Below are 27,526 nucleotides of genomic sequence, written 5' to 3'. Positions count from 1 at the left end.
TGGAATTTTTAACCATACGCTTTATTTGATGTCAACATCAAAGGAATATTTAAAAAGTTGAATTCAAACCCATAAATTAGTAACATTTCAAGTTAATTGCATAAAAAAAGTTGCTTTGTGTCTTCCCACACCATATATATCTGTACATAAGCCTCTGCATTTCAAAGCACTTGTCACTTATAAAGTGAAAGGTTTCAAAATGCCAGGTAAACATTTGCTCATTATTTTTTTTTAAAAACAATACTCCTTTGGAAAATTTCTCCTTGTGCTTAAAGTTCATCTTTGCAAGTCCATTTCCGGAAAATTCTCTGGAAAAAAATAATCTAGAAACTGTTTTGGAAACAAAAATCATAGCAGGCAAGGGCTAAGTGCAGACATAAGCAGCTCCATTTTATAAACAAAGTTTCGACCTTCCATTTTATTCCACTGAACTTCTTTGAATGGTCCACGAAGATGATTCCATTTGCTATCTTGTAAAACATCACTTTTGGGAAGATCTTTACACTGGTTACGGGGAAACTGAACCATGATCTTGCTGCCACTTTCAGGGCCGTTACGAACTGTGGAACAAAACAAAAATAACACAATTTCCAAACTAGAAAACAAAGGTCCCACAATTTTCTACCAACTTGAAATCTCATTTAAAAGTGCTTGTCACCCAGCCCCCCCCAAAACCCCAAAAGACTTTTTATAATAGACTAGGTTGGTATAAATATTCATGAATTACTGTTTGTACCATAAAAATACAGCAAGATGAATTCTGGCTTAGGAAAGTCAAATGTCCTATGTGTTTTCAGAAAACCAATTGATTTCTTTCTAAAACATCTGATACACACTCAATATATAAGGAAACCCAAATATTCAGAATCAGAAACCCAAATATTCATCAGAGATGAAGGCAAGATTATTCTGAATTAAGAACCTCAGGTTTTGGGCAGCCCAGGTGGCTCAGCAGTTTGGCACTACCTCCAGCTCAGGGAGTGATCCTGGAGACCTAGGATCACTGTTGCACGTTGGGCTCCCCATAGGGAGCCTACTTCTCCTCTGCCTGTGTCTCTGACTCTCTCTTTCTGTGTCTCTCATGAATAAATAAATAAATAAATAAAATCTAAAAAATAATTAAAAAAAAGAACTTCAGGTTTTAACGACGCTTCATAACTCAGAAAGAAGAAATGGGTATTTTGAAACTCTTATGGATAAGGACCTAGCAATGATCAAGCCTGCATATTCACAAGCTGTGATTCTGTGGGGGAAAATTTTCAAATTACTCTTTCAAGTATTTACAGAGCAGGTATTTGAAAAGACCACACTAAACCTGCAAATACTCCACACATAATTTTCTACTAGATAATGTGTCTGTTTACTCAAGTGCCCTACTCATTGTGGGTGCTTAAAAATCATCTCTCCTCTCTATTCCATCCCTTTACATCAGATGGATCTTTAGGATCAGATGTGACTCTTGCCTATTTGCAGCTGTACATTTTTCCCAAAGCATCAAAGATTTTGAACTGCAGGAGTAACAATGCTGATGGCAGTTTTCAGAGCTCTTGGGAGAATGTGTCACCAAGCAAAACATTTTTTATCATCACTAGAAAGAGAAGTAATAATCTGTTGCCTGAATAAGGACTGTGATCAAATAAATGCTCAAACTCCTATATGAACTCGCTGCAGAGAGAAATTACTCTGAAGTACGTCTAACTAGTACAGGTGACGACTAAGGCCAGACTCCCAAAGGTCTCCTCCCATTCAAAGCAGCAGCCAGTACCTGAAATAGCATAGTCGCCACTCGGGGAAGCCACCGTGATGGCAGACGCATTGCCGATGCTCTCTATGGGCCCAAGTCCCACATGGTTACTGAAGCTGAGCACCTGCCAGCCCATAACCTTGGCGAGCTGCTGAACTGCATGCACCTGATGCTGTGACATCTGTGAATGAAAAAGGAAACTTTATGCACAACTACCATGGAGACTGACTTTGCAGCAACTTGATGGCAGGACTGGAAACTCTTGTTGGGGTGCTCACTGCCTAGTACAGGAATCTTCCTCCGTGACTACTGTGGGGAGGATCCCGCCTTCCACTGTGGAGACTAGAAGAGCCTGATACTCATTCTCCAGGCCCATCGGCAGTGTGACCGCAGGAACAGGATCTAGAGTTGGCTGACTGGCGACTCCTACCTGGGTCACAGCATGTGGAGCAGCATCAAAAGTAGCAGGGTGTGATTATCTTGCAGTTTCCCCTTCAAATCTACTCGCCACCCTTCTCTGCCCAGGGAGGATCACCCATATGGTTACATTAGTGGGCTTTGGGTGGGGTTCAGATAATGGGAGTAAGGTTGAGGCATTTATTCCCCTGCTGCCCCTCCCCTGTGAGGTTGTATCCTGTGACAGAAGGTTTGGTTTTCTCAAAGTGGCGTGTTCCACATGACTCTCCTTCAGGGTACCCATAAGCCCTCCTCTTATCTCTTTGGCTTAGGACTGCTGACCACTGAGTCCCCCAGGCCTGGTTACCTGGTTATGACTAGCATTAGGTTACCAAGCTTTCCCTGGTGTTCACCTACACCCACACTTTTGTAAATCCTTAGTGAAATGACTGAGCGTGCCCCCTAGCTCCTGTTACAATCCTGAATGATACACTGGGGCAATGTGGAGTGCAGTCTGCCCCCAGTGATGAAGGCAGTAGGGTCAGGATGGCAATGGTGGCGTTGTCCTGGCTGTGGTTCTCACCAGGCGGCTTCCTTTGATCGCTGCCCACTTGCGAGCCTTCCCATTGATTCTACCCTTCCAATATATTTCCAATATATTTTCATGCTTAGGGTGACCAAAGTCCTTTTAGGTGTAACCAACCAAGAGCTGCCAAACCTCACAAATGCATTTTATTTACGTGACGCCAAAGAAGCAAATCAGTATAAAAGATTACTGCTTTTAGGATGGAGGGCATCAGTATTTTTTTTTTAATTTTATGTGAAATATACAGGTATATGTTGTGAAAGGTGTATTATTAGCATTTCTGAACTTACCCCCTTTCTCCCACAACTCAGTTTTTCATTAGATCATCACAACTCCATGAAGAATGTAGGAAAAATACTCTTCTTCATTTTTTAGATCAGGAAAGAAAGGTCCAAAAGTTTGTCTACTGTTGCAAAGCAAATTTGTGGTGGAGCTGGGACTAGAACCCAGTACCTTCCATGCTGCCCCTGAATAGTGAAGAACTCTTTCGTAGGGCTTAAGTAAAATAGTACACTTATCATGGAGAATGGTCATTATATTTTTGTATCTGATCTCCACTTCTCTGGTTTTCTGGGGTTAATACTTCTTCACTTTTATGTGGTCCCAAAGGGGTTGTACACTTTGGCTAACATGAGAGGAAGTTTGTAATCTCAGAGCTGGTCCTTCATCTTAAACTAACTGGAAATAAATCTAGGATAGTTTATCAACATTTTTCAATTAACCCAGAGGCTGTAAAATGTAGATATTAGATAAATGGCAGAAAAAAAACTGGCTTTCTTTTTATAAATTTAATATACTTGAACTCTGTTCTTTAAACAGTGATGAACAGCAGGGACTCAGGACTTGCCATCCATAACTCTTACCTGGGACAGAAGGAAATCCTGGAGCTCCTGCTCCTGATGAGACAATGCAATCACTCTTCCATCTCTGTGTACCACTCGGATCTGCTCAATTCCGACATTTAACTGCAGCTGAATGGACCTTTATAGACACACATACTAAAAATCAGAAATGTTCAAAATTACCTTATACTGAGCCACAAACATTAAACCTTAACATCAAAGACACAGAAAATACTAATTTTGAGAACCTGTGCAAACACCTGAGGGGGAAAGGAGTCTTCTTAGGGTCAACATACCCCTCAGAATCCCACAGCCTCCCCTGGGCCACTGAGCTCTGGTCTGCTTAGAAAGATGTAGGAGAAGAAGCACAGCCTGCCAGCCAACTATCGTCCACTGCTCCTCTTCTCTGGCAGTCCTTCCACCTTTGTTGCAGTGAGAGATCTATGCTGGGCACATATGGGGCCCACCCTGACTTAGAAACCTCATTCCCTGTAGGAGCCACATGTTCTCATAACAACTCCAAAGGCACAGTTTCCTGGGGCTCCACAAAAAATACTGCCCAGTTTCAGAAGTCACCTCATCTGGGGAAATCGAAAAGCATCTCTGTCAGGCATTTCTAATCTCTTCCAGTCCAGATCTATTTTACCAGTTTGGGATCATTTTTGTGAAAAGTAATGTTGCCTAGTAACCCAGATGGCATCCTTTCTTCTCAGGTTACTAGGGGACAACAGCTAGAGAATTAACCAAGGAGCAAATTCTCATACAAAAAGGGAAAAGCTTTTTGTTAATTCTATGGCCTCTCTTGATATAATCAGCAAACAAGTCAGAAGAGGTACTATATTAACTTGGCTTACATCAAACAAAGAAACCCATAAAATAACATGACAATGACATTCTTCCAAACCAATCACAAATTTTTAGTATTAGTATATGACATGTACAAGAAATGTGAAATTCCTCAAATCTAACCACCTAGATGAACAATGCTTATTTTTCCACATTTGAGAGTACCTGTTTTTTAGACTTTACAGTGAACATTTAGGGATAAAACACTTTGGCAATTATCCCTATAAAATTATAATTTTGACACAGTAAAAGTTTATACATTTCTTTCAAAGAAAACCACAGAATTCAGAAGCTTCAAAAGACAAAACTCATAAACTTAACCAAATTTTAAAAATTCTGATTACTATTGGTAGGAGCATAGTTGTGGCAGCCACTCTGAAAAGCAATTTGGTAACATTAATAAAAATTTTAAAGGTCCTTATCTTTTGACCCAGCAATTACACTTGTAGGACTTCACCCTACAGATATACCTAAACATGCAAAAGTTGTTGTGCTGTTATCCAACTAAAATTTTCAGAAGCAAAAGGCTGATTAGAAGTCATGGTCAGGGATCCCTGGGTTGCTCAGTGGTTTAGCGCCTGCCTTTGGCCCAGGGCATGATCCTGGAGACCCGGGATCAAGTCCCATGTCAGGCTCCCTGCAGAGGCTTCTCCCTCTGCCTGTGTCTCTGGCTCTCTCTCGCACGTGCTCTCTCTCTCCCTCTCTGTGTGTCTCATGAGTAAATAAATAAAATATTAAAAAAAACCTCATGGTACATATAATGAAACACAATAAAGCTTAAAGAATGAAGTAAATCTGATATAGTGATAAGGAGTATTTAGTAGTATTCACCAATACTACTAAAACACCCCCACACACAAATTGGAAATGACTGTTGATAGGTATAGGGTTTCTTTTTGGGACAATGGAAATGTTCTGGAATTAGATAGTGATGACAGTTATATAACATAAGGAATATACTCAAAACCATTGAACTGTAAAATGTTTTTAATTTTTTTTAAGTAGGCTCCACACCTAACATGGGGCTTGAATTCATGCCCCTGAGATTTAGAGTTTAAGAGTCATATACTCGGGCAGCCCCGGTGGCACAGCGGTTTAGCGCCGCTTACAGCCCAGGGTATGATCCTGGAGACCGAGGATTAAGTCCCACATCGGGCTCCTTGCATGGAGCCTGCTTCTCTCTGCCTGTGTCTCTGCCTCTCTCTCTCTCTCTGTGTTTTCTCATGAATAAATAAATCTTAAAAAAAAAAAAAAAAAAGTCATATGCTCTACTGACTACATCAGCCAGGCACCCCTCAACTATATACTTTAAAATATTGAATTTTTGGTTATGTGAATTATGTCTCAATATTTTATTTTTTTTTTAATTTATTTTTTACATCTTTTAAATTTAAATTCAATTTGCCAACACATAGTATACCACCATCATGTCTCAATGTTTTAAAGCACACAATATTGTAGGAAAAAAGCAGGATATATATGCTTGTAAATGTAGACTTTCCTGGAAGAAGGCATAGAAAAATATTTTAAGTGCTTGCTTCTGGGGGTGCCTGGGTGGCTCAAGTCCATTAAGTGCCTGACTTTGGATCAGGTCATGATCTCAGAGCCCTGCATCAGGCTCCTCACTCAGTGGGTTAGTCTTCTCCCTCTCCTCTGCCCCTTCTGTGCCCCACCCCCACCCCATGGCTCATGTTCTCTCAAATTAAAAAAAGAAAAAAAGAAATGTGATTACTCCTGAGAAGTTCCAAGAGAATTACTTTCAACTTTAAGGAGAGTAAGTTGACCCCAGCTATAAAAGATGAAGAAAGGGGCGTTCTAGGACTTTCTTTCCCTCCTGATGCTGTCAAGACCACATTATCACTAACTCTTCTTCACAGAAGTTTAGAACCACTGGGTCCTATAGCCATAATCTCACATTTGTTTGGTCTTAGTCCTAAATGTAAATAACTCAAAACTGATGATTCTTTCCTTTTCCACTCCTTTGTGCTCACTCTCTTAACATTTTATTATGGAAATTTTAAAACACAAAGTATATAGTACTATACGACTCTATATAAACAGTAGTATACACGAAAGTTAATATAATGAAAGCCAATGGCCCCATCACCCAGCTGTAACGGTTAAAATGCATGCCAAACTTGTTTTATTTTACTCAACAGCTACTCTCCCACCATGCCGCAAATCACCCCAATTATTTCTTTAGGTATAGGGGAAGAAAACCATAATCCACCTTTACCCACCATCTTTTCCAGACTTATTTCCATTGTGTATTCTTTGTCCCATCTTTTAAATCATGCTCATTGACTATTTTTCATTTTTAAAAAACAGTGAATTAAAGCCTTGATATTAGAACAATTTGGGATGCCTGAGTGGCTCAGTGGTTGAGCGTCTGCCTTTGGCCCAGGGCATGATCCTGGAGTCCAGGGATTGAGTCCCACATCAGGCTCCCCGCAGGGAGCCTGCTTCTCCCTCTGCCTATGTTTGTGCCTCTCTCTGTGTCTCTCATGAATAAAAAAATAAAATCTTAAAAAAAAAAAAAAGAGCAATTTAAGGGTATTATACCCCCCCTGCACCTAAGGGTAGTGATTTTGTTTCTGGTGTGTTTTGCTCACTAGAGAGACCACTGCAGCTAGTTAGTCTGCCTAAAACAAACACTGAAGTTTGAAAAATAACAGGTACTCATGGACCTTGATAAATGTTTGCTAGTGGTTCTCTCAGACTGACCTGGGGAAGGACACTAAAACTGTATCATGCCAATTGTCAAATTTCCAAGAGGCTCAGGTGGAGGCAAAAAAATGCCATTCATGGCTACTTCCTAATTTTACTAACTTTGTTTACCACGCCCCGCCCCCCGTTTTATTGAGATGTAACTGATATATATCATTGATTAGCTTAAGGTACATGAGTATCATAATGATTTATATATATTGTGATTTATCATATATATTGTGAAATGACCATCACAGTATGTTCAGTTGACCCCTATCACCTCACACGCTTCCCCATTTTTCTTTTCTTCTTGTGATAAGAACTTTTAAGACCTACTCTTTTGGTACTTTCAAATATACAACATAGTATTCTCAACTATAGTCACTGCGTTGTACACTGCATCCCAGAACTTGTATGTTATAACTAGAAGTTTGTACTTTTTGAACACCTTTACCCATTCTGTCTCTGACCCTCACCCCACCTCCACCACCTCTGGCAACCAACAATTCGTTCTCTGTATATCAGCTTGTGATTTGTGAATGTAAATCAAACAGAATGCTTCTCTGTGAATGGTGGGGTCAAAAGTCATTTCACCTCCCTCTCCATCCCATTTTAAGGGCATAATCATGAACTAGGTTAGACATAGGTATAGCCTCACACCATGAAAAATCTACAAAACTGAGGCTGTTTTAGGCCAATATATGGAATACAGGCTGTAATCTAAACAGCCCTATTCACTTCACAAATACCCCAGACTCACCACCACAGCCTCTAGGCAACATCTAAAGCAGATCACTCTGAGGTGTGGCAGCTTCCCCTTCAATGACCAGGTAAAAAAAAAAAAAAATTTTTACCACAACTCAAACGAGTGATATTTACCTAACAGAGATTATTCTAGACATTCTGATCTCTTATTCTTATACTCTACAGTTAATACAATTTACCGAAATGTTATGCCACCATAGCACATAAAATCCAAAAATCTCAATGAAATCACTCAGCAATCAACATATAAAAAGCAACTAAACATCTTAAATAACTTATTTTTGATACTTACTTGCATATCTGTTCATAACCTTGTGATGTGATTAAAACCTTCACACTAGACTCATAAACATCGTTAATATTCGACCAGTGTGCCTGTATCTGAGGGTCCTCAATGCGACTTGCTAAGCTGTCAATGGTCGCAGCAGTCCTTTTTTAAAGAAGAGAGGTTGACATTTTTAAAAAGTCACCATATAAAATATTTATAAACCACTTATCAGTGTTATAGTTATGTGAAAATGAGAGGACTACTTTTCAAAAGTACTACATTTGAAAAGCAAAGAGTTTTTCCTTAAAGAAAAAAAAAAGAAAAGTCAAAGGAGGTCAGAGGCGATGAAAGCCTCCTTGGGGCGCCCACCACGAGGATGCTCAGGGCCACACTACAATATGTGCTCACCTTCCTATGAACTCCAGTTTGTTTTCTTTCAGGAAAGCTTATCAGAAGGGCACGCTTAGGGGACAAATCTCAGCTCTGAAAAGAATGCAAGTCACTCCCAGATGGCAGTGCTTGGTCCCTAGTAACATGCGACATGCCCACAGCTGAGGGCCATTACAGTCGCAGAATGACAAACCCTTTTCCTGAGAAGCCAGAGTTTCTGCACAACAAAAACCTTATACTCCAAGAAAGATAAATATGCTATGTACACATGACAGGTTATGATTCCAGTCCTTTTTATGCACCAAAGACTGGAATCAGTGCTTTGATGAGTCCTATATTTTCATCTCATTAATGACCCTGTCGAGTACATACCACCTTCATCCCTATTTTTCAGTCTAGCAATGCTTAGTAATTTCCTTAAGGTCATACAGCTGGGAGCTGGGCACAAAACTGGCGGGAGTGTATCCCTAGAGCCAGTAATCCTTCTTTCCTTATCTTATCCACACTAATTAACAGCCACTGCCCAGCACCAAAGCACAAATCATGAAAGTCAACCAACTATTGGAGGTTCTTGGTTTCCAGTTACGTGATTCTAGCACTTGACTGGAAAGAGAAGGAAAAGCAGGAAGAAATGCAAACAGCCACTGAGGACAAAAGGCACTTACATAAACAGGCTTGGGATATGTTCTTTTATGCTTCTGCTCTAATACTGGTTTCTTTCGATCCCTTAACTTTCTCTTCCTTTTCTGTGATTTGTTTCCTTGACTGCTTCAAAAATCCCTACAGTGGGGATGCCTGGGTGGCTCAGTGGTTGAGCGTCTGACTTTGCCTCAGGTCATGATCCTGGGGTCCTGGGATCGAGTCTTACATCAGGCTCCAGCAGGAGCCTGCTTCTCCCTTTGCCTATGTCTCTGCCTTTCTCTCATGAAAAAAAAAATCTAGAAAAAAAAATATTCCTACAGCACATAGATATGTATATGAGACTGCTCATCTTAGTATTATGTTTCAACAAACTGGAAATATAAAGTATCTGGCAATTAAGAATTGGTAAAGAAATCAGAGAATATTCACATAATGAGTTATTACATAGCTAGTAAAGTATCTCTGAAAAACATTTTAACAAAAGATGAAAAAGATTTACAAGATTAAATGATAGCAGGCTATAAAATTTTATGATTGCAGATTTTTTTTTTTAAAGATACACACTCTAACGCACATATATCAAAACACAGAAGCATGTTAATAGTAGGTCTTACTGTGCATGGTATTTATACGAATTAAGCTGATACACTGGAACATTATCTTTATAATGGGGTGAAAATGGGAACATTTTAAAAGCTTTGCTTCCAAGACTGTGACTAATACTCTGAAATGTGTAATGGTTCTAAAAACAGCTACTTTCATGCCCCTTTTGGTTATAATTAAAATGCACAAATGAAAGTAACAACAGTAACCTATATATTTTATTGTTTATTGTTTTTTTTTTTAAGATTTTATTTATTTATTCATGAGATACAGAAAGAGAGAGAGAGAGGCAGAGACACAGGCGAGAGAGAAGCAGGTTCCATGAAGGGAGCTCGACGTGGGACTTGATCCTGGGTCTCCAGAATCACACCCTGGGCTGAAGGCGCTAAACTGCTGAGCCACCCAGGCCTGCCCTATTTTATTGTTTATAAGGAACATAACATACGTTATTTAACTTGATCCTAAGACCAGCCTCCTGTATTCTTAATTGAAAGAGAAAAAGGTGGAGGGCCACAGACATGAAAACGAAGTTAGTTAGCAAATGACTAAGCCCTGGCTTAGACACATTCTTTATCCCAAAGGCACCACGCTGTCTTCTCTAACATGCCTTCCTAATTCATTTTACTAAAAGCTTCAGAGTTAAGTTGTCACTTGAAGACTATAAACTAATGTGCTATTAAAACCATGACTTGTATTACCAGGGAAAAACTAAAACAAAAAACAAAACAAAAAAAACCCCACAAAAACTATCACCGATAGGAGAGTGAGCCCATACGTGAAAGTCTGGAGTTCTAGCAAAGCACAATTCTGAATGAAGTTACCAACAGCCTTCTTCACCAAGGACCAATAATAAAATCAAGAGCACTTCTAGCTTTTGAAAAAGATACACTGAGGTCCAATCATGCACAGTTCTTTTGTAAATGTGTACAGAAGTGAGATGAGCTTCAGAGCTACACAGACCTGGGCACAGATCCTGATCTTGCTACTCGTTAGCCTGTTTGAGCAAGCTACACATGTCTGTAGACTTCAACCTCTCATCATTGAAAACGGGCTACCACCATCTCTGCCAGAGAACAAGAGCTAGATAAGTCAATACACAGGAAAGTGCCTTCCAGAGTACTGAAATGTGGGGCAGCCAAAAAACTGGGAAACTGCAAAAGAAGATTAAAATCAGTTCAGGAGGGATCCCTGGGTGGCGCAGCGGTTTGGCGCCTGCCTTTGGCCCAGGGCGCGATCCTGGAGACCTGGGATCGAATCCCACGTCGGGCTCCCGGTGCATGGAGCCTGCTTCTCCCTCTGGCTATGTCTCTGCCTGTGTCTCTGGCTCTGTCTCTCCTTCTATCTCTCAAGAATAAATAAATAAAATCTTTAAAAAAAAATAAAATAAAAAATAAAAACTTAACATTTAAAATTAAAAAATAATAATAATAAAATAAAATCAGTTCAGGAGCAAGTATCTGGTGGATGGGTCACTGACAAAGGTGAGCAGTCCTAGGGCATATTCCTAGTCAGGTGTCTTTCAAAACTGTACCCAGGGGACGCCTGGGTGGCTCAGCGGTTGAGTTTCTGCCTTCAGTTCAGGATGTGATCCTGGAGCCCCGGGATCGAGTCCCACGTCAGGCTCTCTGCATGGAGCCTGCTTCTCCCTCTGCCTATGTCTCTGCCTCTGTCTCTCTCATGAATAAATAAAATCTTTAAAACAACAACAACAACAACAAAAACACAACAAAACTGTAGCCAGCATTAAAAACCATCTGGAAAAGTCACATGGGCCCTGGAGCTAAGTCCTCCCCAAACCTGACAGACCATCCCCAGCTACAAACGCTCACCTTGCAGCCACCCTCCTTCTCCCAGAAAAAAGTTACTGTGTGCCAAAAAGAGCATGTATGATTTTAACAATAAAGGAAAAAGGACTGCAGTTTCAAAGAAAAACAGTGACTTTGTTCATCCTTACCTGCTCCTCAGGAAAATATGCTTTGCTTGTTTAATTATTTTTTCCAGAAGCCCTTCACTGGATTGTAGTGAATTAATTTCATTTTTATCAAAAGCTTGAGGACCTGAAAGTCTCATTCTCTTGTGACCAAAAGGTGCGCTTGCTGGATGGGGCATCATGATGGAACTCAAGGTCTGTTTATGAAACTGTAACAAGAATAGCCATTTTTTATTAATTTTTAATTGAAGTATAATTGACATATAATTTACATTACTTTAAGGCACATAACATGATTTGGTGTTAGTATTTATTGTAAAATGATTTGTAACAAGTCTAGCTAATATCGGTCACCATAAAGTTACAAATTAAAAAAAAAACTTTTAAAACAACTAATACTTATATATTAAAGGCAGGGGAGGCTGGAATACACACTTCTATTAAGTTTCTCAGGGGATTCTTTTGAAATTAGCCTAAACTGTGAACCAGCTCTCTGGAAACACAGAACTAGATAACCTGTAAGTAGAATGCATCCTGAAATAACACGACTATCCTATTCACAGGCTCTGGCAAGACATCTTCCCCATCACACTATCAGAATCACTCTTCCCTCTGCACCCTGCATGCTTTTTTACACGCCTATATAGAACTTGTGGTATATTTCTACCACTACAAGCTACGCTTGGGGACAGAGACTGATAAATCTGATTATCTGTGTATTCCCCCAGCATTGAGCAAGGATCTCTCACATCACAGACAGTGAATGTCATTACCATGAGACTAATGAGGACTTTGCAGAAAGGATCTGTGCACATTCACTGCACCAAATAGTCTTACCACAATGCAAAAAGAAACATTTCTGTCTTTACCTCTCTAATTAGTAGATGCAAATTATGCTCTAAGACATAAAGATGGTCCTCTGGACTTTGCTTCTCAGTAGCAGATTTTTGGGATTTCTTATCATTTGAGGAATGGCACAAAGAAATCAGTAACTGCAAGCCTATTTATAAAAAGGAGTAAAACAGATGCAAATAACCTAAGACATGGAAAAACAAAATTGTCTTCATAAAGTATAATCACAGTCCATTCTCAAAAGATCTATTCTAAACCTGAAGATCAGGCTTCATGATTAACATTTCCAGGCCAAAATGACTATTTGTGAGTAAACTACTATGTATTTTAACACTTCAAATTCTATTGACCTACAATGTGGCTGTTCACCTTCAGCTGTAGTGAAAGACAGGTGAACAGAAGCTGTATATTTAGTTTCTTCTTGCCTTGAAATTTAAAAAAACAAAACCAAACCCAACTTTGTTTTTGAGAAAAACAAACACAGAGTTGGTATCTGGTCTTACTGACGTTCAGAAGACAGATACTCTCTTCCTTGCTGCCATGAAAACCAGGATGCAATTTTTCACTTCTAAAAACCCATTCTTTTGACAAGACCCAAGAAGATATGTCTCAGAATTTATATAAAAAACAAATGCACAGCTAACTACTGTTTGTTTTTTTTTTAAGATTTTATTTATTTATTCATGAGACAGGGAGAGAGAGAGAGAGAGAGAGAGAGAGAGGCAGAGGGAGAAGCGGGCTCCATGCAGGGAGCCCAACGTGGGACTCGATCCCGGGTCTCCAGAATCACACCCTGCGCTGAAGGCGGCATTAAACCGCTGAGCCACTGGGGTTGCCCCTAACTACTGCTCTTGAGTAATATAATTAAAATCCCAATGCCTCCAAAGTTAGGAATTTTATGGGTACTGAATAATCACTGTCTGACTGACATCTCATTTAGACAGTAAGACAGATCCCTGAAAATCTTCTACAAATGTTAGCATAGACACCTGAAACTACTGTTGCTGAATAAGAGCACTGCTAGTACAAATGTTTAATATATACTGTTCAAAATCCAAGAGTCACACCATTTAGGACACAGAATAGAATTAGCAATGTGGTTTGTTCTGCATGCTTTATGAGCTACCGTTATGGATAGAATGCCACCTCTTTGCTCTTACTGTTCCCCCTACACAGCCAAATACATAGTTACCCCCTTTCCTGTTCCCCAAACCACAAAGTCCTACTTATAAACTCAAAAGGGCTGGTTGCTCTTACTTGGGAAGGGTTGAGAGATAATCTGGTTTTTCACCACAATGTGAGGGATCTGTGACTTAATTTGAACAGCTTCTCGGGAGAGCTGGGCAAAAATTTCTTTACACAAGAGAACATTTTGTGCTGCTTCTAATTTTGTCTGCCAATGTGGGGAACCTGAAAGAAAGGGAATATTTGGATGTATCAATTGTCTAAATATATTATGCAAGAACTGGCTTAAATCACAATCTGAATTCGTATAATGAAAAGTTCAGAAAATACTACATTAGAGCATATCCTTTCTAAAATACAAAAATTTTCCTTTTTTTTACACAGAGAAAATTAGTGAAGATGTTCAATCTTAAAAAAACAAAACAAAAACTGCATGGGTGTCCATTAATGTTAACAGATTATAAATAATAAATTTCCAAATGTTCTTACTCCAAAGTACCTATTTTCCTCTCTACATTTATCATCAGTTTTACTTGGGAGTGTAAACTCAGACAGAACCAGAAGCTATAGGATAGAGCATAACCACAACACCTGGTTTGGATTTGGGAAAAGGTCGTTTGAAGAGGTTGACTGTGCCCAGATCACCTATGTCTGGAGCCTGTTTTTGTATTGAAACCTATGAGACAATAAAAACATGAAAAAGTGTTAGCAAATTAGCTTCTGGGCTAAGTAATAAGAAATTAAGTATTTTAAATATTTGACAAATACCTTGATATAGGCAGACCCTTCTAAATCACTAGGAATTTGAACATCAAGGGGACAGTAATCTTCAGGTATCTTCTTATCCAGATCGATATCTGTATTCTTTATTACTTCAAATGTACCATGATGGGGAAAGAGAGATCCTAATCGGGTATTAAACACAGGAACCAGTTAACACATTATTTTAACATACATTAAGTGTATAATAATATTTCACTGAAAATTTTATCACTGAATCATAAATTAAACCCCACCAAAAATGTGTTTTGGGGGAAAGGGGTGGGGGGAGTAAGCAAAGGGAAGAAAGGAGGCAGAAATAAAGTTTTGTTAACCTCAAAAAAAAAAAAAAAAAGACTAATGGTATCATTATACCATGAACTTATACTATGAACTTCATGGGCCATCAAACTGTTTTATTCTAATGGGATTTGGCCGATAAAACTGATAAAATGGATGTACTTCTAGAAAGTACTTCCTCAGATTTATGCCTTAGCAATTAAACACTTCTGGAGCTAAGCCTCTGTAATAAGGTTGCAAATGAAGTGTTCTGAATCCAGCCAGAAGAACAAAATATCGCCTTTTTTTCAACTAGTTCCTAGATTGTTATGTGATACTTTTCTGTGTAGTTCAGAAGCCTGAGTAAGTTGTTCTGGGCTGCTGAATGATGTGAAGAGCAGGTGGCTATATGTACCTACTGTTTTGTAACATAGGAAGATGTTCAAGATCTTGCAATTAAAACAGAATGTAGGGACGCGTAGGTGGCTCAGCGGTTGAGTGCCTGCCTTCAGCCCAGGGCATGATCTCGGGGTCCTGGGATCAAGTCCCTCATTGGGCTCCCTGTGGGGAGCCTGCTTCTTTCTCTGCCTGTGTCTCTGCCTCTCTCTGTGCATCTCTCATGAATAAATACAATTTTTATTTTTTTTAATTTATTTATTGAGACACACACAGAGAGAGAGAGAGAGAGAGAGAGAGAGAGAGAGAGAGAGGAAGGAAGAGACACAGGCAGAGGGAGAAGCAGGCTCCATGCAGGGAACCTGACGCGGGACTCGATCCTGGATCTCCAGGATCACACCCAGGGCCGCAGGCGGCGCCAAACTGCTGCGCCACGGGGGCTGCCCAATATAATCTTTAAAAACAAACAAACAAACAAACAAAAAACAGAATGTAATCAAATCCTTTATAATCATAATAGTCCCATAAAGAGAAAGTGGGTAAAGTACCTGCATATAACTACTTGTTGAAAAGAACTTAAAATGTCCAGAGCCAGAAAGCACTACTTCTACAGACCACCCATTAAATGTTAAAAAAAGAAAAAAGTTTGCCATCTGAATTCATCTTTGTAGTGGGATATTATCGTCAAAGTTCAGAATTCCTCAATTCACATCAATGCGGAGACAGGGGCTTCAGTATTGATTTAAACCTGCCTGCTATTAACTGTGGGACAATGATGGCTTACTTTGGCAAATGAGTCCTTTTAAAGTATCACTCTACTACTGTTATCACAATGATCACAATCAGGACTCCTTGCCTCATCCTTTGACATTCAAAACTTTTACTCTACTGAGCTGTGAAACTTGTAAACTTTTACAGTGTAGCTCCTCCTGAATATACCTTAGCAGTTTACAAGATATTACCATGATAATCTCTAGAAACCTATTACAGATCAACAACATAGAATTTATATAAAAAGATGCGAATTCAAGATCATCAAATTTTGGCATATGTCAACACAATCTATTCCTGCAGCCTTGGTTGAATGGAAAAAAAAAGGCGGCAGTGTTTTCACAGCCTTCTCTCTTCACCTAGGATGTAAAAACAGCTTAGATGACTTACGGGAGAAAAAAGAATGAGGGAGAATGAAAATGTTTCTTTTTTTCCTTTTATGCTTAGTTTTTAAGGGTTACAGATAAGCCCCTGATTGAGACTAAATGTCAAGTATGGTTCTGGGTGTGTAAATCTATAAACTCATTCTTTAAACCTTCTGCTAAATGTATCATTATTCACCATGATCAAATGGGATTTATTCTGGGCTGCAGGGGTGGTTCAATATTTGCAAATCAATTGAAATGATACACCACATTAGAAAAAGGGTAAGAAACATATGATCCTCTTAAAAAATGCAGAAAAAGGGACGCCCGGGTGGCTCAGCGGTTAAGCATCTGCCTTCAGCCCAGGGCATGATCTTGGAGTCCTGGGATCGAGTCCCACGTCAGGCTCCCTGCATGGAGCCTGCTTCTCTCTCTGCCTGTGTCTCTGCCTCTCTTTCTCTGTCTTTCATGAATAAATAAAATCTTTAAAAAAAAATGCAGAAAAAGCATTTGACAGAATGAGGCATTCATTCTTGATAAAAACCCTCAGAAATAGATGGAACATACCTCAGTGTCATAAAAGCCATATACAAAAGACCCACAACTACTATCACCTGCAATAGGGAAAAACTGAGAGATTTTCCACTACCATCAGGAACAAGACAGGGATGTCCACTCTCACCATTACTGCTCTTCAACAAAAGCAAAAATGAACTATTGGAACTTCATCAAGATGAAAAACTCCTGCACCACGAAGGAAACAATCAACAAAACTAGAAGGCAACCCATGTAATATGAGAAGATACTTGCAAATGACATATCTGATAAAGTTAGTTTCCAAAATTTATAAAGAACTTATCAAACTCAACACACAAAAAATAAATCCCGTTAAGAAATGGGCAAAAGACACGAATAGGCATTTTTCCAAAGAAGACATCCATATGGCGAAGTGACAGGAAAAAATGTTCACCATCACTTATCATCACGGAAATGCAAATCAAAGCCATGATGAGATACCACCTCACACCTGTCAGGATGGCTAAAATTAACAACAAAGGGAACAACAGATGTTAGTGAAGATGTGGAGAAAAGAACCCTCTTGCAGTATTGGTGGGAATGAAAACTGGTACAGCTAGTCTGGAAAACAATATGGAGGTTCCTCAAAAAGTTAAAAATAGAGCTACCCTATAATCTAGCAATTGCACTGCTAGGTATTTACCCAAAGGGTACAAAAATACAGATTTGAAAAGGTACATGCACCATGACGTTTATAGCAGCATTATCAAGAATAGCCAAACTACGAAGAGAGCCCAAATGTCTACCAACTAATGAATGGATAAAGAAGATATGGTGCAGGTGTGTGCGCGTGGGTGTGTGTGAATAGAATATTATTCAGCCATCAAAAAGAATGAAATCTTGCCATTTGCAACCACTTGTGGAACTAGAGTGCATTATGTTAAGCAAAATAAGCTGGTCAGAGAAAGACAAATACCACAGAATTTCACTCATATGAGGATTTAAGAAACAAAACAGATGAATATACAGGATGATGGAAACAAAGAGAAACAAACCGTAACAGATTCTGAATGGAGGATTGATGGACTGATGAGGGAAGTGGGTGGGGGATGGGCTAAATGGTGATGGGGATAAAAGAGGGCATTTGTTGTGATGAGTGCTAGGTGTTGTATGTAAGTGATGAAATCACTGAATTCTACTCCTGAGACCAATATTGCACTGTATGTTAACTAACTAGAATCTAAATAAAAATTTGGGGAAAAAAATCTGTATAAAAATAAACATTCTGCTAATTATACCTAAAGGCACCTATATAAATAGTTTAGGTTCAATTATGTGAATATATTTATATAAGGCTATAATAAAAGTAATTTTAGCTTACCAAGTTTTGTGCACAGAAATTAAAACTTCAAAATGTAACGTGTAACTAAGAAGCAACATACTACAGAATATATAACATTTCGATCAATCCTATAGTTTTGACAAATTACAGTTTTAAAGCATAGTTTTTTAAAGTGATCTATACCTGCACTTCTGTAGCTCAGATCTCCGAGAATTTTATCCCCCACTTTTCTGAGTTTCCAATGTTGCCGTAATCGCAAAAGCTCAGAGTTGAAGTCTCTTTGCAGCTTATTTTCTTGGTTTTCAGTAACTGATTTGGTCAGTCTTTCTGCCCCTTTTAGCAGGATCTGCGCTGCTCCAGCGAGTGACTTCTTTTTAGAAATCAACTGCAGTGTCTGAGGATTCTGTAAAAAACAAGCGTGTAGTTCTGTAATTTTAAGCGATTTCAACATTCTCTTAAGATACCTACTCAAGAGAAAATTGAGAAATTAAAGAAAAGCAGATTACATTGGTTTTTGAAAAATAACAACCTTAATAACCTATTTCTCTGGTCCACTCAAACTTATGCCAAACCACAAACACCACACTGGACTACAGATCAGAACTTATACCAACTCTGCCCAGCTTAGATGGGATTCTCCTGTCAAGTTGTGCGAATGCCCACCCCCATCCACGTGTATACCCTTTTGTGGCACTCAGACTTCTCATGGAAGTCTGTAATCCCTGCTAGAATGTCATCCACATGATGGTAAAACCTACTATGTCTACAGACCCTAGAACAATGCCTGGCACATAATACTTGATTTCTGGAATAAATAAGTGACCCCAATGAGTAGAGTTGTAAAATTATTTTCTATTGTGACAAGCTACTAATGTGCCTTTGGAATAAAGACTAAAGCCACACAGCATTAAAATTTTTTTTTTTCAGCATTAAAATTGATGCACTTCACCGAAGGCTGATTTTTTAAAAACTAATGAAAAATCATACTATATAGGTTATACATACATACATACATAAATATCCATAATCACCACGAATCTGTACTGTGGTAACCAGATACACTTCCAAAAAGCCAAGTTTAATAAAACAAAGTCTTCTGACTGTGTGAGTCAAAATCACCAAGTTTCATAAAATGTCACAGTAATCTTCTGACCATATTAGTCTCCTGAAGACTCCCATGTGGGAAGAGCACAGGAAGGTAATAAAGGCTGTGGGCTAGGAATCAGGTGTTGTTAGAGTTCTCATCTTGGCTCTTTAACCACTGGCTTTACTGCATCTGAACACGTCACACATCTCTCTTGGCCTCAGCTTTCTCTCTGTAAAACAAAGGAACCAGACTGACTGGTCTCTAGGAAGTCTTTCAGCATAACATTTCTAGATTCTGAAACTATTACCACGAGTCATTATATTCAATTCACTTCACTTACAAATGGGTAAAAACAACCATTACTTCCTCTCCTTGCCACTAACCTGGTCACTGACCTGATGCTTGTTTTAAGCATCAGGATTAAGTGCTGATGTTGGCCTAAGTGGCCTCCCTAGTTTCAGGCTCTTCATTCACCAATTCATCCATTCTCCCTTTTGTCTTCTAATATTCAAAAATCGAACATGGCCTTCATCAAACTTCAACAATTTTACCTACCTTTCAGTAGCTTCCATAATTTGGCCTAGCTTTTCTAACCAGGCCCTAAAAAGAGGTTGAAGGGGAAAACCGAGGCTCTGAGAAAATCACTTGTTGAAGGACCCAGGGCTAGTGAGGGCAGAGACAGGATCTGAACCCAGGTCAGTCTGCCTCCAAAGCCATTTTACCATCACGTTTTTGTGTAATGTGCTACAGACCAGGGATCCAGGCCGTAAAAATCTGTTATGCTCTGGGAAACTTTAGGGGTGCCTTGGGGCTCAGTCGCTTGGGCAGCTGGCTCTTAGTTTCTGCTCAGGTTGTGATCTCAGGGTCACGAGATCGAGGCCCCATGTCAGGCTCTGCACTCAGCAGAGTCTGCTTGTCCCTCTCCCTCTGCTCCTCCCAATGCTCCTGCTCTCTCTCTCTCTCAAATAAATAAATCTCTTTAAAAAAATCTAGAAAACTTTATTACATTATTAATGAAACTTAACTCTTCCAAGGGTCACAAGGCCATTAATAAAATGATAAAGGAGATGCTTTTTTAAACCGGTTTAGTCTTTAAATCTTCATCTGGACTTAATTTTGCATGAAAGGAAAAGGAGACAATAGGCACACATCCTGAGAGGTGGTCCTGGGACTTCATAAAATGGTACCATTATTCAACTGAAGCCCACACATACCTGTTTTGGAGGAAGTGCATCCTGAGAGACGGGATCAAGAGTCATAAATTTTTTATCCCTCACAATACTGAGGACATCGTAGAGAACACACATCTCTGTTAGGGCACTTCTCAAATTGTTCCTCACTGAGTCCCAAGGCCAAAGGGAAGGTTGAAATTTCACCAATCCTAAAAAGAGAAAGAAAAAAAGAAATTCACAGGTATGAGTTACACTGACTAGAAGACAGAAATCTCATTTAAATGATGTTAAGTACTGAAAGAAGAAACAATGACTTTATTTCAAATAGTTTCCTGTTTTATCCCATTCCGTCCACCTTTTCTTGAATCTCCCTTAATATTTAAGTTAGCACTCCTACAACGGCAAAATAAACACGGTTAAATCTAACATTCCATTCCAACATTATAGGAAGGTATTTCAGTATTTTTTAAGATTTATGCAAGCCTTTGAAATAACCTTTTTCGTCTAGCTTTTAAAACTTGAATAATAGAACTTCCAAAATACATTAAAGTACAAAAGTAAAAATGACCTATAAATGGCAGTATTCACATATTAAACAATGTTAACATCCCTTCCAACCTTTTAAATCATTTTGTTAAATTTCACCAATACATGCTCACTATAGAGAGTTCAAAGGGAGAGAGGAAAAAAGTAAAAGTTTTCCCTTATTCCCCACCCCTAATTCTCTCCCCTCCTCAGAGGTAATCAATAGTAACAGTTGAGGCATAAATGTCCAAATGTTTTTCAATGCACTTACATATATTTCCTTCCATTTTCTATTACTTGTGTTTTTCTCCAATTATTATGTCCTAGAGATACTTCCACACCAGCACATATAGCTCTATTTCATTCTTTCAACACTGTTTGGTATTCTGGAGCATGGATGTACAGTAAGTTTAACCATTCCTATGTAATGGATACGTATGCTGGTTTCAACCCCAGTAGTGGTAAACAACTAAACACACATCTGTGTGCGTGTACAACTTTTTCTGTAGGTTAAATTCCTAGCTGTGATTTAGTGGGTCAAAGGAGATGCACATTTAACAGTTTTGACACATCGTGAACTGCTAAGCCATCTTCCAAAAGGTTTTTCCAATTCACATTCCCAACACTGGATACTAGGTCTTTTAAGTCGCTGCTAACGTTATGCACGAGAATAGTGTTTTAATGTTTTAATTTGCCTCTCCCTACTAGTAAGATCTGAAGTCTTTTTCTGTGAGCTGTTTATACCTTTGGGCTATTTTTCAGTGAGTTGTCTTTTTTTCCCCCAGTTTGCAGGGAATCTTTGAATGTCAGAGATAGCAACCATTGTGTGCCCTATATGCTGCAAAAACTTTCCAGTCTCTTATTTATTTTCTTACTTTGTGGCACCTTTTTCCATTATTACTTTAAAATGTTATGTCACTCATTAATCTCTCTTTGGCTTTATAATTTCTGTGCTCCCTATCTTGCTTAAGGTCTTTTCTGCTCCCAAAGTTCTATAACTTGCTTCCAATTTTTCTTTTATTTTCTTCATTTGTGTTTCAATCCTTGTGGAGGTAATCCGAGTGTGAAGTATGGGACAGTATTTACTTTTTACTTCCAAATGGACCCCCGGCTGTCCTAACACCAGTGGCTCGAAATGCCATCTTTAAATTCCTACTTACAGGCGGTCTGTTGCACATACCCAAACACAGAATTGTATTTTTTAATCCCTGACCATAACAAGAATCCAAACCCCACTCATACTTTTTCTACTATTCTCTGCTAACCAACCTCCCTTCTGTTTTGTTTTCCCTGTAACCCATTTGCTACGTAGAATCCAGTAATCTTTTTAACAATCATCTGTCTACTTAAAATCCTTCCAAAATGTTCAGTTGTCCTTAAAAAAAATTTTTTTTTAAATTTATTTATTCATGAGAGACACAGAGAATGGGCAGAGACACAGGCAGAGGGAGAAGCAGGTTCCGGGCGAGGAGCCTGATGCGGGACTCGATCCCAGGACCCCAGGACCCCAGGACCCCAGGGTCACGCCCTGAGCCGAAGGCAGACGCTCAACCACGAACCACCCAGGTGCCCCTCAGATGTTCTAATAAAAACCAAACGCTAACCTCGACCTACCGGCTCGACCCCGCCTACCTGTTAGCCCTTGCCTCGTATTCCACTCAATACAGACCTCTCTTCTCCGTAGGTGTTGTTAGCATCCTCCGACTGCAGAAGGAAGCAAAGCACCTCGACACTAAGCGGCAGGGCAGCGACAGGAACCGCAGGGCTCTTAACCGAGCGGGCCCCATTACAGACCCGGACACTCCATCAGTGGCGGTGTCTCCAAGGCCTCAACTCCAGAAACCGTGCAGGAGTATCAAGAGGCGGGCAGCGCCCCAACTGTCCAGCCGTACAAAGCCCCCGGGGCGGGCACGGGTGTGTCCAGAATTCGCTCACGTCCCGCACCTCCCGGGCGGGCGCCCGGACCCGCCGCCGCCCGCAGCGGCCGCACACTCGGGCCTCACCTTCCTCGTCGTCCTGGTCCGCGCTGGAGCCGCCGCCCGCCCAGTCCTGCGCGTCGCCGTCGGCGCCCGCCGCCTCCTCCTCCTCGGAGCCCGAACCCTGGCTGAAGTCGATCCGCTGGGCCAGGCGCGCCAGGTTCTGCGACATGGACAGCGGCTGCAGGTACGTCTCGGTGCCATCCAGGCCCACCTCCTGGACCTGCTTCTCGCAGGCCGACTCGATGCTGATGCGCACGGCGCGGACCCCAGACATGCTGGCGGCGGCGGAGGCCCGAGGCGCGGAGCAGAGGCGCCTCCGCGGACCCCGGATTCCCACGCCGCGGTGCGCCGGGAGACAAAGCCGAGGGCCTCGCGACTTTCCCAGAAGGCCCCGGAGCTCCCCGCCCTGCAGGGCCGGCGCTCCCCGCTTCCGGAGGAGCGTTTCCGGCTCTCCCCGCGCAGCGGCGGAAAAGACTTCCGGGCCTGCGGGGGGCGTGGCCTGCGGCGGGGGCGGGAGGAGCGCCTCGGGGACCCACGCTCAGGGCGTGGATTGGCCGGTCCGTACTGTCCGTCTCTCTGTCCAGTGTGCTCGCGGGGTGCAGGGTGCAAAGCCGGGAAGGCCAAAGCCAAGTAGAGAAAAGGCCGCGGATGAGTCCCTCTGGGGATGCTGAGATCGGAGGATGTACAGCTAAAGAAACATGCCTGAAGAGTCATAAAATAAGGACGGAATTCGAGGAAAACAGTAAATCGTGCTTATCACTACTTAAAATTGTAGTGCAGAGTTGGTTTATTACGAGTTCCCGCTAGTGGTGACCCGGACAGCGACGATCTCCGGCAAGCATAACAGACACTGGCGGGTAATAGGGGCGTAGTTTGTATTTCATGCCTGAGTAACTGAGAATAAGTCATACTTTAAAAGATTAGGAAGCAGGGAAATAGTTTCAGTCCGAGTCCCTGAAAGGATGTTATTGGTCTTAATTTCACAGAGGAGGATACGTTATTATATATTACAAAACTCTAATTTAAGGAATTACGTATAGAATTTATCGTTGATGAGAGATAGAAACAAAAAGTTTCACCTTCAGGCTGGGACGCTGACTTAACAGCCTCCATAGCTCTGTGAGCATCAAATAGATGCTGGCTCCTACATTCTGAAAGGGTCCTGTTGACTGCCTTTACGTTTCACTCATAGTTAATATCAAGCTGATTGATAAGCACCAGGGAAATCTGGCAAAAGTAGTTTTACAAGTAGAAACTTGAAGAAGACATTTATGATCTAATATTCCCTGCACACCTCCTCCCCTTGAGCACTAAGCTTAGAACCACCAGCTTCACACAGCATAGGTGCAGGTATTTCTGCCCACAGGCCCTGTCCTCCTGCTATAACAAAAGCACCTTTTTGCACAGAAAATGTCTCAAGTATTTGTTTTTGCTTTTTAGAGAGAGAGAGTGTGTGTGTGTGTGCAAGTGAAGGGGGACGGGCAGAGAGAGGGAGAGAATCTTAAGCAGATTCTGTGCTGAGCATGGACTCTCACCAGGGCTAGATCTCAAGCCCCTGAGTCCATGACCTGAGCAAAATCAGGAGTCAGATGCTTAGCCAACTGAGCCACCCAGGCGTGCCTCAAGAATTCTTTCCTGACCATCTGTGGCCTCACACCTATCATGAATCTTTTCAAGTTTTATACTGACCAATGTAATATTTAAGCTTTTAATTACTTCCTTTAGGTATTTAGTAGGAAAAAGGATTGTGCTGGTGTCAGCCTCTACCAAAACAATGTGTGTGTGTGTGTGTGTGTGTTGGGAATGTGAATTTTCAATAGAGGGACCTATTTTTGGCAAGCCCAACAGCAATTCTTTTGCACAATCACTTTTGAGAACCACTGTATTTTTTTTTCTTTATGATAGTCACACACACACAGAGAGAGAGAGAGAGGCAGAGACATAGGCAGAGGGAGAAGCAGGCTCCATGCACCGGGAGCCCGATGTGGGATTCGATCCCGGGTCTCCAGAATTGTGCCCTGGGCCAAAGGCATGCGCCAAACCGCTGCGCCACCCAGGGATCCTGAGAACCACTGTATTCTTTTTTTTTTTTTTTTGAACCACTGTATTCTTTATGCATAAGTTTGTAAAAGATTTTAACACTTTAAAATTTGATTAATCTTTATCATTGGGTCTATTTGAGCTCATCATCGTGCTAAGTGTTTTCACTGTATTTCTTAAGGTGCTCATACTTCTGCACTTTGGCCCTGGCATCTGCTATCTCATCTGGGTTAGGGCACACACCCAAGAATCAGAATTTAGGCTGGGCTCAGCTGGTGGATTCTACTTCAAGATCTAAGGCTACAGGTCATTCAGATAACTCTGTATCATGTGTTTCTCATTGTTCTTGGGCTAGCAGTCTGGTCAGGGTATGTTCTTATGGGGATGGCAAAAGGTACAAGAGGGAAGCTTTACATGTCTAACATATGCTTGACCATGGCCAAATCTAAAAGTCAAGGATGGGAGAAGGAACACTCTCAACCTTTTCAGTTGCAGGAACTGCAGAATTACAGAGAAAGGGGTGTGGATAAAGGGAGGAACAAAGCCTAGTGCAATAATCCCGTTACATTCCCCTCACACCATAGATAAAAAGTCCAGCTGAATTAAAGATCTAGATATAAACAGTGAAATATTCTGCAGACCCAGATATATGAGACTAAATCCTGCTTAAAAGTTAAGTGTTCTATGAAAAACATTTGTCAGATTCTGAGGGTTCATGGAGCTCAAATCTTCCTAACGGAAGAAATGAACCCCTCACCATCTTTCAGGGCGGAGGAGACAGAGATCTGCTAGGGGCTCAACTAAAACTCCAAAGAACACATAGACTAACAGGCTCTAAATAGAGGTGGACTGAGTCTTGAAATGCAACCCTACCCCAACCCAGCTCAATCTCTGATTACATTGAGTTAATCAGTCTCTCATTTTATCTACCTAACAAAAGGTGGAAGCCCCATCAGAAGGTACCTGGAACACACAATATCAAGAATATAATGGTAGTAGTAGTTGTAGATATGTAAAAAGCCAGGCAACTGACTGATAACCAAAACCTAAGACAACAGGAATATATCCATGGATGTTCAAAACATTGGAGATGGCAGGCAAGAACTTTAAAATTACTGATCAATAAAGTTATTAGATGAAAGTGGATGAAAGGATTTCAAGAGAAACTGGAAATGATTTTCTATTCTACTGGTTTGATTGTCCCCACTGTGCCAAAACCACACTCTTACTTTAATAAGTTTATAAATTTTGATATCTATTTATCAAATACTCCTGGCCTCATTGTCTTGATAAATCTTTATCTTGGTTGGCCCTTTGCTATCCCATCTATTTTAGAATACATTGCTTCTATGAAAAGCCCTACTGGCATTAGACTGGTGTGGACTTGAATTTATACATTAGACAAGAAATGCTTCTGATGATGGTTATATATAATTTTTTTTTTAATAAAGATTTTATTTATTTATTCGTGAGAGACACACAGAGAGAGAGGCAGAGACACAGGCAGAGGGAGAAGCAGGCTCCATGCAGGGAGCCCGACATAGGACTCCATCCTGGGTCTCCAAGATGAGGCCCTGGGCTGAAGGTGGCGCTAAACCGCTGAGCCACCGGGGCTGCCCCTATAATCTTTGTTAAATGAAAATATTGCTATGTACTTTAAAAAAAATTTTTTTTTGTTTATTCATGAAAGACACACACACACACACACACACACACACACACACACACACACACACAGAGGCAGAGACATAGGCAGAGGGAGAAGCAGGCTCCATGCACCGATCCTGATGTGGGACTCCATCCTGCGACTCTAGGATCATGCCCTGAGCCAAAGGCAGATGCTCAACCACTGAGCTATTTACGCAGTTATGCGTCCCTGCTATGTACTTTTGATAACATTGTAATTGATATCTTTTTAAGGTTTACATTTTTAACAATTTATTACTGGTATGAAGAAATGCAACTCATTATTATACATTGATTTAGATTTTGGAATCTTCTTAAATTCAGTTTAGTAATTTCACTATAATTTCTCTTGGGTTTTCAAAGAATCAGTCATGTTTTCTGCCAAAAAATTGTGTTTTTCTTCCTTTTCAGTTATAATTATTTCTTGCTTCCTTTTCCTGGCTAGAACCTCCAATAGTTGATGTTATTAGGCATACTTGTTATATTTTTTTAAGATTTTATTTTTTCAAGTAATCTGTACACCCAACATGGGGCTCGAACTTACAACTCCAAGATCAAGAGTTACATGCTCTACCAACCAAACCAGCCAGGAGCCCTATCACATTTCTAATTTTAAAGTGAATATGGCATTAACATATGACTGTAAATACCTATAGCATCAACAAAACTGCTTCTTAGAGCATGCACTAGGTGTTAGCTGCAGAGTCAGGTGATGGTGATCATATTTTGTTCAAAACAACCTCCTTCTTGTTTCAACAACATACTAAATCTCCTCCTGCCTGTGCACTTTTAAATCTGCCAGGAGAGATGTTTCTCCAAATAACTTCATGGCTCACTTTCATTTCTTTCAG

General features: G+C 40.5%; 1 protein-coding gene across 1 annotated transcript; it reads right to left on the bottom strand.

Annotated features, from left to right (window-relative positions):
• Positions 1-23,801, bottom strand: MED17 (mediator complex subunit 17). Its single transcript, XM_041730089.1, has 12 exons — positions 22,974-23,801; positions 20,488-20,654; positions 18,370-18,589; positions 14,527-14,663; positions 14,350-14,434; positions 13,831-13,983; positions 12,591-12,721; positions 11,746-11,930; positions 8,181-8,318; positions 3,590-3,707; positions 1,766-1,925; positions 1-560 (listed from the first exon to the last, which is right to left on the bottom strand). Exons 1-12 carry the CDS (start codon positions 23,221-23,223, stop codon positions 349-351), a joined length of 1,956 nt encoding a protein of 651 aa, XP_041586023.1. The 5' UTR covers positions 23,224-23,801; the 3' UTR covers positions 1-348.
• Positions 23,802-27,526: the final 3,725 nt, after the last annotated feature.

Source organism: Vulpes lagopus, chromosome 15 (genome assembly GCF_018345385.1).
Source record: "Vulpes lagopus strain Blue_001 chromosome 15, ASM1834538v1, whole genome shotgun sequence".
Lineage (NCBI taxonomy): Eukaryota > Metazoa > Chordata > Mammalia > Carnivora > Canidae > Vulpes > Vulpes lagopus.
The sequence above is the reverse complement of the archived record's forward strand: the minus strand, read 5'-3'. Positions and strand labels throughout refer to the sequence as shown.